General features: G+C 33.8%; 1 protein-coding gene across 1 annotated transcript; it reads right to left on the reverse strand.

The window, feature by feature from the left end:
• Window positions 1-3,737: 3,737 nt before the first annotated feature.
• Window positions 3,738-12,928, reverse strand: LOC122506764 (ring-infected erythrocyte surface antigen-like). Its single transcript, XM_043619077.1, has 2 exons — window positions 12,667-12,928; window positions 3,738-4,836 (listed from the first exon to the last, which is right to left on the reverse strand). The coding sequence occupies exon 2, from the start codon at window positions 4,831-4,833 to the stop codon at window positions 3,856-3,858; it is 978 nt and encodes a 325-aa protein (XP_043475012.1). The 5' UTR covers window positions 4,834-4,836; window positions 12,667-12,928; the 3' UTR covers window positions 3,738-3,855.
• Between the last annotated feature and the right edge of the window lie 212 nt (window positions 12,929-13,140).

The raw sequence follows: 13,140 nt of genomic DNA on the forward strand, positions 1-13,140 counted from the left end.
TTGGCCTCTTCACCCAGCCCAAGTCCTCAATTAAAAGGGCTTCTCTTAGGGACCGGCCGAACTTTTCCTTGTCGAGTCTCTTCATATTCCACGAGGAGGTTTTGCGACTAGGAACATCCTGTCTTTTTCCTCCTCGTGTGTCTCCCATCGAGACTGAGAACTCAATGTACTGGTGGTCACTTGCGGTATATTCCTCAGAGACCCGCCAGTCGGTTATGCGGCTAAATAGTTTAGACGATGCGATCGTTAGATCTATAATTGATCCGATCGCACCTCTTCTAAAAGTCCATGTATTGCCTCGGTTTACAGCCAATAAGTCGTTTCTGGAGATCATTTCTCCAGTACGAATTCCTCTCTTGTCGAGTCTCGTCTCACCCCACTCTGGCGACTTTGCGTTAAAATCGCCAGTGATGATGACATCCAGCCTGGATTCTGTGAGGCTCGCTTCTAGGTCTTCGATATTGGCTTCGAAGTTTGTCAGTGGGTCGTTGGGTGAGAAGTAGCAGCTATACATACGTATATTAGCTACCTCTATCCACACGAACCCACTGCTCGTCTCCAGAAACTTGTCAACCCGCAATTCTGGGTTGCACAGCTTTATGGCGGCTCTCTTCGCCTTATCCTGATACCAAGGGGCGAGGTCGCTTCCTTGATACTGCTCACTGCAGAACAGGATATCTACCTCATTTTCCCTTGCTGTTTGCATTAGGAGCAACTGTGCATCCTTACTTGTATGCAGGTTGACCTGCAAAAATTTTAAGGATTTGCCCTTTTAATCTTTTGCAGTTCTTCTCTGTAAACCGGGCAGGCTCTCTTTCCTATTAACTATTTTAAATTAACAAGAATCTGTCTAAAATTATTATATTTAATATATTTAACACATATTTATTATTCATATTATAAATTTTTATATTGTTAAAATAAAATTACCTAAAATTAATTGAGACAAATAATTTTTATTTATATCTAACGTCCTTTTATTTGAATGAAATACATAAATTAATAGTTTCAAATAAATCACTTATTATCGTTTCAATACGTGATTTATTTGATCCAAATATTTTTTTATTTGTTTTTATTAAATACTTTATTAGCATTAAATAATTCATTAATTGCATTAAATAATTTAGTTTACTTGAAACCATAAAATTAATTAATTGCGTCAAATAATTTTAATTAATATCAAATATCCAATTAATTGAGTGAAATAAATGAATTAATTGTTTCAAATAACTCATTATTTTGGTTTCAATAAGTTATTTATTTGATCCAAATATTTTTTATTTGCTTCTATTAAATAATATATTTGCATTGATTAATGCATTATTGGAATTAAATAATTTAGTTTACTTAAAGCGATAAAATAAATTAATTGTGTCAAATAATGTTTATTTATTTTAAATATACAATTAATTGAATGAAATAAATTATTTAATTGTTTCAAATAACTCATTATTTTTATTAAATAAATTCATTTATTAGAGTCATTCAATTATTTAATTGACCCAATTAAGATTTATTTGATTTAAATAAATGTAATTTAAATAATTCAAGTTATTCGAATCAAATAAATATTTATTAAATCCAAATATAAATTATTTGGATCAAATAAATATTTTTTAAATAATTTGAATTAATTGAATCAAATAATTTTTTTTTCAGTGCGTCTTTACCTAATTTTGCAAAGGGCGATGCTAACTTTGCACAGATTGTGCCACAGTTGCTCAAAATCCATTTAGTACGTCTGCTCATGCGCCAAGAGCAACAAATTTCTCTCCCTGTATAAATCAAAAATTCAAATATCTTGATTAAATATTTGTGGCCTTGGATCCAATAACTCGCCCGACGCTCGAAGGCACGCGCTAATACCAGTCGGGTAGCAGTGAGTGGCCCAGAGGCGCTCACTGCTCACTGACATTAAACTTTATTGTAATTAAGTGATTTTAAGGTTTTGGTAATTTTTTTAATAAGAAAATGATAATTCATCTTGGTTACGTCAAAAAGTTTTTAAATTGAAAATTCGTTGTTAATAAACTTTTATAATTAAAAAAATTTTTTTAAATAAATTTACCTTCAATTTAACAGTGACACAGATTTATCTCTATTTAAAAAAATGTTTATGAGATTTTGAAAAATTGTCTCTCAAATAAATATTTTTACTCACCAATTGATTGCCAATCATTCCTGCCCAGACATTTATACTGAAGCGATTCTGAAAATTTCTTACAGATGTTATGTAAGGATTCAATGGAGCCCAATGAATGAAATTTTTCGTATTCCAGATTCCGTCGTGTCCAAATCGAGACTCATCTGAAAATAAAATCCTGGAGAGATTTGCAGGATTTCTTTCATGCTGTCTAAGAATCCAACGACAAAATCTTAAGCGGTTTGCCATGTCCCCTTGATGTAGGTTTTGCACTCTGGTAGCATGGTAGGCGTGCCACTTTTCCCTTTTAAGACATTTTTTCACAGCATAATAAGACAAATTTAATCGAGGGGCCATTCGCCTGATTCCAACTTCTGGATTCTGTCTTGAGAATTCCAAAATCCGCTCGCAATTTTCTGGTGTAAGTACCGTTTGGTGTCGACCGGTGCCTTTGCGGTTTGGCATCGTGCTTCCCGTAGTCTGCATCCTCCGAACTGCATCCAAAATTATTTTACTAGTCGGAGGAGGCCAATCTGGATGACGTAGTATATATTCTCTGGCAGCTGCATTACCATTAAATTCATTCACTCCATACAAAAGAACCATTTCACCTATAATTGGTTGCCCGAGATTCCAATTATTATTTGGGAAAGGGGGGAAAGGAGAGAAAGAATAGATGCACAATTATAGTAATATAATAATTTATTCAATAACTTACTCGTGATGTACTCTGAGGAGGAAATCACGACACAAAATCAGCACCGTCGTCGATGAGGGAGTTGGCGTTTGGCGAGAAATAGGTAGCACAAGGAAACGAAGTTATAACGAGCGAGTATTCGCAACAAGTGTCGCGTCTGTCCGCGAATCTGGCGATTGACACCCTCGAGGCCCTTCGGCCGTTTCCGGGTTCAATCGCCCGATTCGCAGCAGACGCGGGAGAATTTGTAACGCCACGTTACACCCCCCTTCCCCTAAACGGAACGAAGTGTAACCCTTTACAAAAAAAAGTTTTCAATTAATTTTCCGACAATTCGTCGTAATTTGTATCGAGGTTTATAAATTCAAATATTCCTTTATTATTATTTTCCGTTAATTTTCTTGAATTTTCTGCTAGGCTGTTTTCCAAAAATTCTTTTAATTCCTCTCGACGTTTGTCCCAGTTGGCTCGTACATATTTTCTCCCGTTTTCCGATGGTTCGCAGTATCCCGCTCCTGCTTTCAGATTTTTCTTTCCGCAAAACTCGTCATGAAGTAGATAATGCGTTTTCCACACCTCTTTTTTGCAGAATCTGCAAGTCCAAATCTCCATGTTTTCCTGTAACATTCATAAAAAAAAATATTTTTCCTAAAAAAAAATAAACAAAAAATCTATCTATTTTAATTTTACTGTTTCAGTTTGTTTAATGTTTGAAAAGAAAAATATAAATTGGATTTTATTTCAATTAGTCGTTTATTGTACTAATTTTGTGTACATGTTTTAGTGTAATTGATTTTGTGACATATATAGAAAAAGAAAAGATAATAAGGTAATGAGAAAAATTTCTTTACGAAGGAATAATAAAGAAAATCAGAAAATATGTATCATGAGCCTAATGAAGATAAACTAAATATTGCATTTGTCCAAACTGTCGTTTTTTAAAAAAAAATTTTGCTTAATTAAGAAAAATAAAGTTGGACTTCTTAGTAGACTTTGATTTTGTTTCTAATTCTTAAATATTGTTAAGGTTTTTGAGTAATTCTTCCAATTCCCTTTGGTTGTTTTCTTTTAGTTCCTTCCATTCTCTTTCTTGCAACTCTTTTTCCGTCCAGTTTCTTTCGATTCTAGCTCGACAGTCGCATCTCCATTTGATCATGCCTAGAAATACTTCTTGTTCCTTTGCGTATGAGTATGTATGTTCATTAAAGTCGATCATTACGTTGGGATTTTGTTCCTCTTCGAGTATTTCTCTGTTTTCGTTTTCTTCGGTGTTATTTTCGATCATTTCTTCCAAATTTTCTCCTATGATATTGTCCTCGATGTCATGTACTTCGGCGTTATGTTCCTCGATATTATTCTCCTCGATGTTTAATGCTACATTTTCTTCGAGATCTTCGTCAAGATTTTCCTGTAAATTTTCTTCGAAATTTTCGCCAATATTTTCTTGTAGATTTTCTTCGAGATTTTCGACAATATTTTCTTGCACATTTTCGACAATATTTTCTTGCACATTTCCGACCATATTTTCTTGTGGATTTTCGACAATATTTTCTTGTAGATTTTCGACAATATTTTCTTGCACATTTTCGACAATATTTTCTTGCACATTTTTGACAATATTTTCTTGTAGATTTTCGTCGGCTACGTTGACGGCAATTTCTCGTGAGTTTTCTCCAATTCTTTTAAGAGCGTTATCTCGCGATTTTTCGATTACCGTTTCTGGATCTGAATTTGAGTATTCCTCTTCGCTCGAGTCGTCGCTGTCAGTATTGTCTTCCCATGAACCCATCTCGATCTCCCTTAATATTTCCGTTAGAGAGAGTTTTAACGATTGTACCCTTTGTTTTTTCATTTGTAGTAACCTTTCTTCTGTGGCGATTTCCTTTGTCATTATTTCGATGCTTTTCTCGATATTGTCTTTCCTTGACTCTCTTGCAATTCGTATTTGTTCTTTAGCATAATTTTTCCATGGTTGAACGTAAGCTGCCATTTTCTAAAAAACAAAATAACATTTTCCTTTTTATTTTACATTCGTCAATGTGAAAAAAAAAGAAGAGAAAAAAAATTGTTTCTTGTATGTTTCTTAAAAATTTCCTTTAATATTAATTTTAACTAAATGATAATTAGTTTTTGTTTATTTTTACGTTACTTTTCATAAAAATTTATAAAATTTTCCTATGATTTTCTTTAAATTTTCACTTAATTTTCCTAATATTTTTACGCAATTTTCATGGAATTTTCTTATAATTCCAACTTAATTTTCCTATTTTCCTTTCAATTTTCTTTAAATTTTTCCCTGATTTTCTAGGAATTTCTTACATTTTCCTGAAAATTTTCTCTAATTTTCGTTTTCCACGAATTTTCGCAAATCATTTATATTCCATGATCCTATCGATTTTCCTCGAATTTTCCCTAATTCGTACATTGTGGGGGAAATTTTTCGAATGATTTTATATGGGCCTTCGAAATCTTTTTTCAATTTTCGCGCAATTCCTAAATCTTTGCTGGAAAGGGATTTGTCTTTTTTCCAGACTAGATCTCCTACTTCGAATTCTAATTTTTGTCTACGCAAATTGTAATATTTCGCTTGATTTTCGTTCGCTTTGTCTAAATTTCGCTGAACTTCGTCCTTAATAATTTGTAAGCGTCTTAGTCTTTCTGTCCACTTGTCAACTTCCTGAAATTCAATTTCGTCCGGATTTTCGAAATCTTTTTTCAGTGTTTGAAAAGGTTGAAGTTCACGACCTAAATTGAGAAAAGCTGGTGAAAATTTTGTCGAGGAATGTTTCGAGGTATTTAAAGCAAATTGTAGATCGTCGATGTCTTTATCCCAAAGATTCTGTTCCTTATCTAAATAAGCTTTAATTGCCGTTTTAATCGATCTATTAGACCTTTCGGTCGGGTTTGCTTGCGGGTAGTATTTTGGCGTAAAAGAGTGTCTTATTCCGAATTTTTCCGACATTTCTCGTATCACTTTATTGGCATATTCTGTGCCATTGTCGGAGACTAAAATTCTGGGCGTTCCCCATCTGGAAATTACTCTTTTATGAAACTCTGCTTCGATAGTTTTTCCGTCTGCCTTCTTAATTGGAATTATTTCCACCCATTTTGTGAAAATGTCCAGAAATACTAAAATATATTTATTTCGATTTTTCGATAAGGGTAATGGGCCTATTATATCGGAAGCAACCATCGTCCATGGTTCCTCCACGATTCGTTTACCCATTGGTCCTATTTTCGGTTTGTTATTTGCTTTTGTTTGTTGGCAAATTTTACATTTTCGAATATATTTTACTATTTCCGTGTACATTCCAGGCCAGAAAAAATTTTCGGAAATTCTATGGAAAGTTTTCTCCACGCCAAGGTGTCCTGCTTGCACGTTATCATGATTCTCGACTAATACCTGTTTTCTCAAATTTTCCGGAATTACTAATTTCCACGGATTTTCGTCTTTAAGGAGGGGTGATTTTAACGGATCGGGTCTATAAAAATATAATTGATTATCTCGAATTCGCCAATTTTCATGTTCTTGAGGTTTTGATTTTACTAATCTCATTTTCGTTTCGTACCAATTATTTTCTGTTTGATTTTCGCTACTTTCGATTTTTATTTCCTCGGAAATTTCTTGTTTTTCTTCGAATATTCTTGACAACGCGTCTGGGACTACGTTCGCTGAACCTTTTCGATATATTATTTCGAAATCATGTTCCGATAGTTCCAATGCCCATCTCGCCAAGCGTCCTGTAGGATTTTTCAAATTGTGTAGCCATTTTAAAGCAATGTGATCAGTTATTACCTTAAAATGACTACCTTCTAAATATTGTCGAAATTTTCCTATGAACGTTTTCACCGCGAGACACTCCTTTTCAGTTGTCGAATATTTTCTTTCCGTTTCGCTCAAATTTTTGCTTCCGTAAGCAACTACTACGTTTTTACCGTCAATGTCTTGTGTCAAAACTGCGCCTAGACCCGTGTCACTTGCGTCAGTTTCTAGTATGAAAGTGTGTTGAAAATCAGGGGGGTTTAAGATCGGAGCTGTCGTCAACAACTCGATCAGTTTTAATTTTGCTTTTTCCTGACTTTCGTTCCAAGTCCATTTTACATTTTTCCGTAGTAATTTTTGTAAAGGTTCAATTATTTCAGCGAAATGTGGGATAAATCGTCGGTACCAGCTAACCATTCCTATAAAACGTTGTAACTGTTTAATAGTTTTAGGAGTCGGAAATTCTCGAATGGGTTTGACTTTGTCGTCATCGATTTGTAGTCCTCTTTCGTTAACTACGAAACCTAGGTATTTTACCTCCGCACAACCGAATTCGCTTTTTTCTAAATTAACCGTCAACCCTGCTTCTTTTAATTTTCCTAATACTATTTCCAGATATTTTATGTGTTCGTCAAACGTTTGAGAAACTATAATTATGTCGTCTAGATAACAGAAAACTTTAGGTTTGAGATCGGGCGTAATAATTTTATCCATTAAGCGTTGGAATGTTGCAGGAGCATTGCAGAGGCCAAACGGCATACGTTTCCACTGGAACATTCCAAACCCAGGGACAACGAAGGCCGTCTTCTCTTTAGACTCCTTACTTAACGGAATTTGATTATATGCCCATTTCAAATCGACCTTAGAGATATATTTCGCGGCTCTGAGCATATCTAAAATTTCGGCCATTAACGGAACCGGATATAGGTCTTTTTTCGTTTCTGCGTTTACTTTTCTGAAGTCCAGACATAACCTATACGTACCGTTCGCTTTTTTTATCATAACAATTGGATTCGACCAATTGCTATTACTTGGCTCGATAATACCCTCGCGTAACATTCTCTTAATTTCCTTAATTATTTCCTCCTTAATTTTCGGCGATACATAATAATATCTCTGTTTTATCGGAGCTGTACCCTGCGTGTCAATTACGTGTTCAGTCAAATGAGTAGCTTTCAAAATTTCTTCGGGGGGTGGTAATCTAATTTTTAAAAATTTATTTAAAAATTCTTGTTCTTCCTCGGACAATTCGACTAGTCCTGAACAAAATTCGGTTTCATCTAAACAACTCGATTCTCGCAATATTTTTTCCTGAATATTGTTGTTCATTATCGCGTTGTTTTTGAAATTAATCCATTTCGTATTTAACGGTATACGAAATTTATTTCCAATCGCCATAGAATTTTTTGATTCTAATTTTTCCGATTTTTCATTTTCTGTTTTTTGCGAATTTTCTCGTTTTCGCCAAATTTTCGAACTTATTTCGCGTTCTCTAATTTTCTTATTCAATTCCGCTTTTTTATACCAATTTTTCTTACGGGGATTGTCGATTGGGAACAAAAATGGTTCGTCAGTCTCGTCAAGACCTGAGTCCATATCTAAATTATCAAATCTGTTTGATAATGGGATATCCATTAATTTTGGAGGAATTTTTCGGGGTTTTGGAATTGGAATTTGGGTAGGTGTTTTCGACTGTTGTAAGGATTGTCTTGGTATAACTTTTGGGATTTTTCTTTCATTACTCGGGTCGACCCTTGGAAAATTTTTCGTAATTTTCCTACTATTTTCTGTATCGATACTTTTTAATTTTCCTAATTCGAATTTTTTCTCGAATTTTCCTACATTCTCTTTTTTATTCTCGAGATTTGGTTCAAAATTTTTTTCTGATTTTGACCTATTTTCTTGGGATATTTGCGCGAAATTTTTCCTATTTTCTCTTTGTGAACTGGACCAACCTGTTTGTGATCCCACTTCTTGTTTTGTCAAAACAGTTTCGACCATTTTTTCGACTATTTTATTTTCCCTATCTCCGATTTTGTAACGTACGTTAGGCAAGTCTTTTATTGACCACGTGTCTGATTCGAAATCTAATTTCATTCCTAATTCGCGCATCATATCTATTCCTAAAATTGCATATTGTCTTAAACCTGGTACAATTCTGAAAGTCAAATTTTTTGTTATATTACCGATTTCTACCGGAATCGTAACTTTTCCTATAATTTGTAAACTTTCACCGTTGGCTGCTGTCACGAGTTTATTTTTTACTGGTTCTAATTTTACACCGTATAATTGTAAATATACCCAATTTTTGTGACCAAAAAATGAACTCGTAGCACCTGTGTCGATTAACGTTTCGAAAATCGTATCTTGGTATTTAATGTTAGTGAAAAATCGTAAATCTTTCACCAATGTTTCGCAACTTTCAGGTAATTCAATATTTTTTGGGGATACTGAATTTTTCAGTACCCCCTCTACTCGTTTCCCTGATTTTCCGACCTACAATCTCTACGAATGTGCCCTACTTTTCCGCAACCGTAGCATTTTTTCGGATGACTTTTCTCGTTTTGGTTCGTCTTGGAAGTATTACCATTCCCTGCAGAAGAACGGTTTGGTACTGCCACTTGAAGACTATTTTTCGAATTATTATTGTCACCTGAAGGACCTTCTAACATTTTCTGACCATTACTACCGTTTGTAGTTGCGTCAGGTGGAAAAGTAATTTTCGGCTGATTTCTTTGGGGATAATTTCCAGAAGAATTTGATTGGAATCTCGAGTTTCCACCAAACTTTCTAGAATTTCCGTTATTTCCCTGATTCGTATTTTGTTTCGATTTATCATTAGAAAAGTTTTTATTCGTTGTTATTTTTAAATATTGTCCGCGAATTTTCGACTTATTTCTTTCAATTTCGAATTCTTTACCTAAGCTTTCTAGTTCTTCAAACGTTTTAAAATCGTTTCTTTGAATGTACATCTTGTACTCTAGACGCAAATTTTCATACGCGCGACGTAATTCCCAGTGTAAACCTTTTCGCGGGTTTAATTTTCCGAATAGTTTTCTTATTCCAATCAAAAAGGTTTGAATTTCTTCGCCCTCTTTCTGATTGCAATATTTGATTTTCGTGTTAATTTCCTCGTAGAACTTTTCGTCTAAAAATGTTCTTTCGAATTCTTCACGAAAATCTTGTAAAGAAAACCAATTGTTTCGAACCGTTCTACACCATTCAAGGGCTTCGTCTGCTAATACTGCGTCTATGTTTTCTAACACACGATTTTCTGGGATTTCGTAACCTCGCATAAATCTGTACAATTCTTCTAAAAATTGCACTGGGTTGTCCGTTTTGTTATTTCGAAATTTAACTGGCCAATTTGACATGATTTGAAAAGGTGTTTGTAACATGCCAAAAGGAAAATGATTATTGAAATTTCCAAAATGTCGATTGTTGTCGACTTGGGCATTTGGATTTTCAATTTCCGTACTTTCCGTGGAATTTTCTTCGAAATTTGGATTTTTATTTTTTGCTAAATTTTCCATCGCAATTTTCATTCGGTCTAATTCTAATCTAAGTTGATCTAATTCCTTATCGCGTATCGATATTTCATTTTTAAATTGATCTAACTCGGTTGATTTTTCTTTTAATTCCCGATGAAAATCAATATTTTTTCCTTTCGGAATAGTTCCTAACTTTTTGGGTTCGTACTCGATTTCTATTTCACTATCGTTCGGCCATTCATAGTTAAATTCTTGATTTTTACTCTTATTTTTAAATTGGACATTTTGTCTTTTTTCCCTGATTTCGCGTCTTTCTGAGTCGAAATAATTATCTACTTTCGCTCGAAAACTATCTTCCGAATCGCTGTTATTTTGATTATTTTTATTTACCGAACTATGTGCCGAGGGTTTGTATTTTTCTTGCACAATTTTCCTATGTTCGCGTTCTAATTGTTTTTCTCTTTCGCGCAATTTTTCCCTTTCGTTTTTCAGCATTTCATCGTATGCTGTTAATTCGTTCCTACTTTTAATCATTTGATTATTTGTCCCTAAAAACGAATTAATATCAAAAGTTCCGTCTTTTGATTTTTCTGGAAAATTTTCCGTCACATTTTCCGATAATTTTCCTACAAAATTTTCTGTGACATTTTCCGGTACTTTTCCTATATTTCCAACAGTTTTCTTTATTCCGGCAAAGTACTGTTGTAATATACCGCGGTTTATTGGTACAGTTGTTGGGCCTGCATCTGGTAACCCTTGGTTACTGTTCTCCGAATGCATCAACTGCACACTCGCGTTCTTCGTATCTCTTGCCCTTAATTCTGGCAAGGAAACGTTCCTTGTTGCTGCTCGTTTACTTGTTCCGCTTGGGAGGGGCATAGATTGGTTGAAATTAAAAAATTTTAATTTTTCGGGGGACACGAGTTCAACGAGAGCACGAATCATTGTCTCGTGTCTCTCTATCGTGGCTTCTAAATCATTTGATTTCGCATTGTCTTGTGGGGGGAATTTTGTTTGTGTGTGGGAGGGGCAGTTCCGCTCGCTGCGTTTGTTTCCTCAAAATCTGTTTCGCTCGCCGTTTCCGTTTCGCTTCCCGACATTTTTTCTGTTTCCTTATTTTCCCTAATTCTTCTTGTATCCGATCGTAAAACACGTCTCGGATGCATTTGTGATTCAATTTTGAAAAATTAGAAATAAGTTTAAATCGTTATTTAATCTATTCTACAAATTTCAACTTACACAAAAGAAAAAATTTTCCGCTAATTATTGTTCAACGTCATGAACTATATGTGAGAAAAAGTTTCTATTGCTAAATCACAAATGTTCGAACTAATTTTTTTTTTAATTTTTTCGGAATTTACCGTATTTGTTTATTTTGTGCTTAAAAAAAATTAATTACACGTTCTTTTTTCCGAAAAATACTAAAAAGTTTAAATTGATATTTTTAACACACCCGGTATACGTTGCAAAAAGTTTTATTTTCTTCCTAATTGTTTAATATCGAAAAACAAAAAAAGAATTTTTACTTTTTATCAACAATTAATTTTAATTTGTTATTTAATTGTTATTAACTTTTAACGATATTTTACAATTGAATTTATATTTTATCGCACTACCGATTAAAATGTAACACCCGGTATAAGTCGGTTACCGTGTCAAAATTTTCTAAGTTTTTATTCTAAGTTTAAACTTTAGAGACACCCGGTATAAGTCTTGGTTTTTGAATTTTTATTTTCTCGACTTATTTTACTCAATTTTATTTGTCACCCGGTATATTAATTTTTATTTCTCACTTGACAAAATTATTTTCGAATTCATCGCGAAATTTTTCGTGTTTACTATTTTTTCCTAAGTTACACACGACCTTGATCACGAAAACAAAACAAACCGGCGTCTTACAACGACAAAATTTTCTCTCAAAAATAATCGATAAATTCACTTTTTCTTTTTAATTCTCGATTTTATTTTCCGTTATTTTCATTAATTTTCACTAATTTCCGCTAATTTTCACGAATTTAGTCATGATTTTTAAAGAATTTTTCACGATTAATTTTTACCGGTTTATACACGCACTTTTTCACAGAAATTTTGTCTTGTCTGCGTCCGTCGCAAAGAAAATTTGTCACAATTGTCAAAGAAATACAATATAATAATATAAAATATCAATAAAATTCAATAATTTTCATGCACAAAATATAAATATGTTCAAATAAATATGGGAAACAGGAAAAGAAAAGATTTGATTTCGAGGTTAGGCGACCATGAGGTGACAGGTGGGATTTTCAACAATTAAAAAATGATGAAAAAAAAAATGAATTTTCTGGGATTTTCAACAAAACAAAGATGATGAAAAGTTACTTTGGGAATTTTCAACAAAACAAAGATGTTGAAAAAAGGTATTTCTGGAAATGTTCTTTACAGAAAAAGGAATGGAAAGATGGGTTTTTTCGTTGGGCGCCAATTTATAATTGGTTGCCCGAGATTCCAATTATTATTTGGGAAAGGGGGGAAAGGAGAGAAAGAATAGATGCACAATTATAGTAATATAATAATTTATTCAATAACTTACTCGTGATGTACTCTGAGGAGGAAATCACGACACAAAATCAGCACCGTCGTCGTTGAGGGACTTGGCGTTCGGCGAGAAATAGGTAGCACAAGGAAACGAAGTTATAACGAGCGAGTATTCGCAACAAGTGTCGCGTCTGTCCGCGAATCTGGCGATTGACACCCTCGAGGCCCTTCGGCCGTTTCCGGGTTCAATCGCCCGATTCGCAGCAGACGCGGGAGAATTTGTAACGCCACGTTACACACCATACTGTTGAGGAGTGTACACCACCATTTTTTTTAAAGACAAAACGTTTTAATAGGAAATGAAATTAGTCACACAATTTTCAAGATCACATTTTTTAAAAGAGACGACAAAAAAACATGGTTATTGAAGTTTTGTCACAAATAAGCAAAAACAAATGAATGATGAATATCAGATGTTATACTGTTAGTATTTCATTAGTTAACAATTTTCTGTACAAAAAATTTTACA

The sequence above is a fragment of the Leptopilina heterotoma genome, unplaced genomic scaffold (assembly GCF_015476425.1).
Source record: "Leptopilina heterotoma isolate Lh14 unplaced genomic scaffold, ASM1547642v1 Lhet_430, whole genome shotgun sequence".
NCBI lineage: Eukaryota > Metazoa > Arthropoda > Insecta > Hymenoptera > Figitidae > Leptopilina > Leptopilina heterotoma.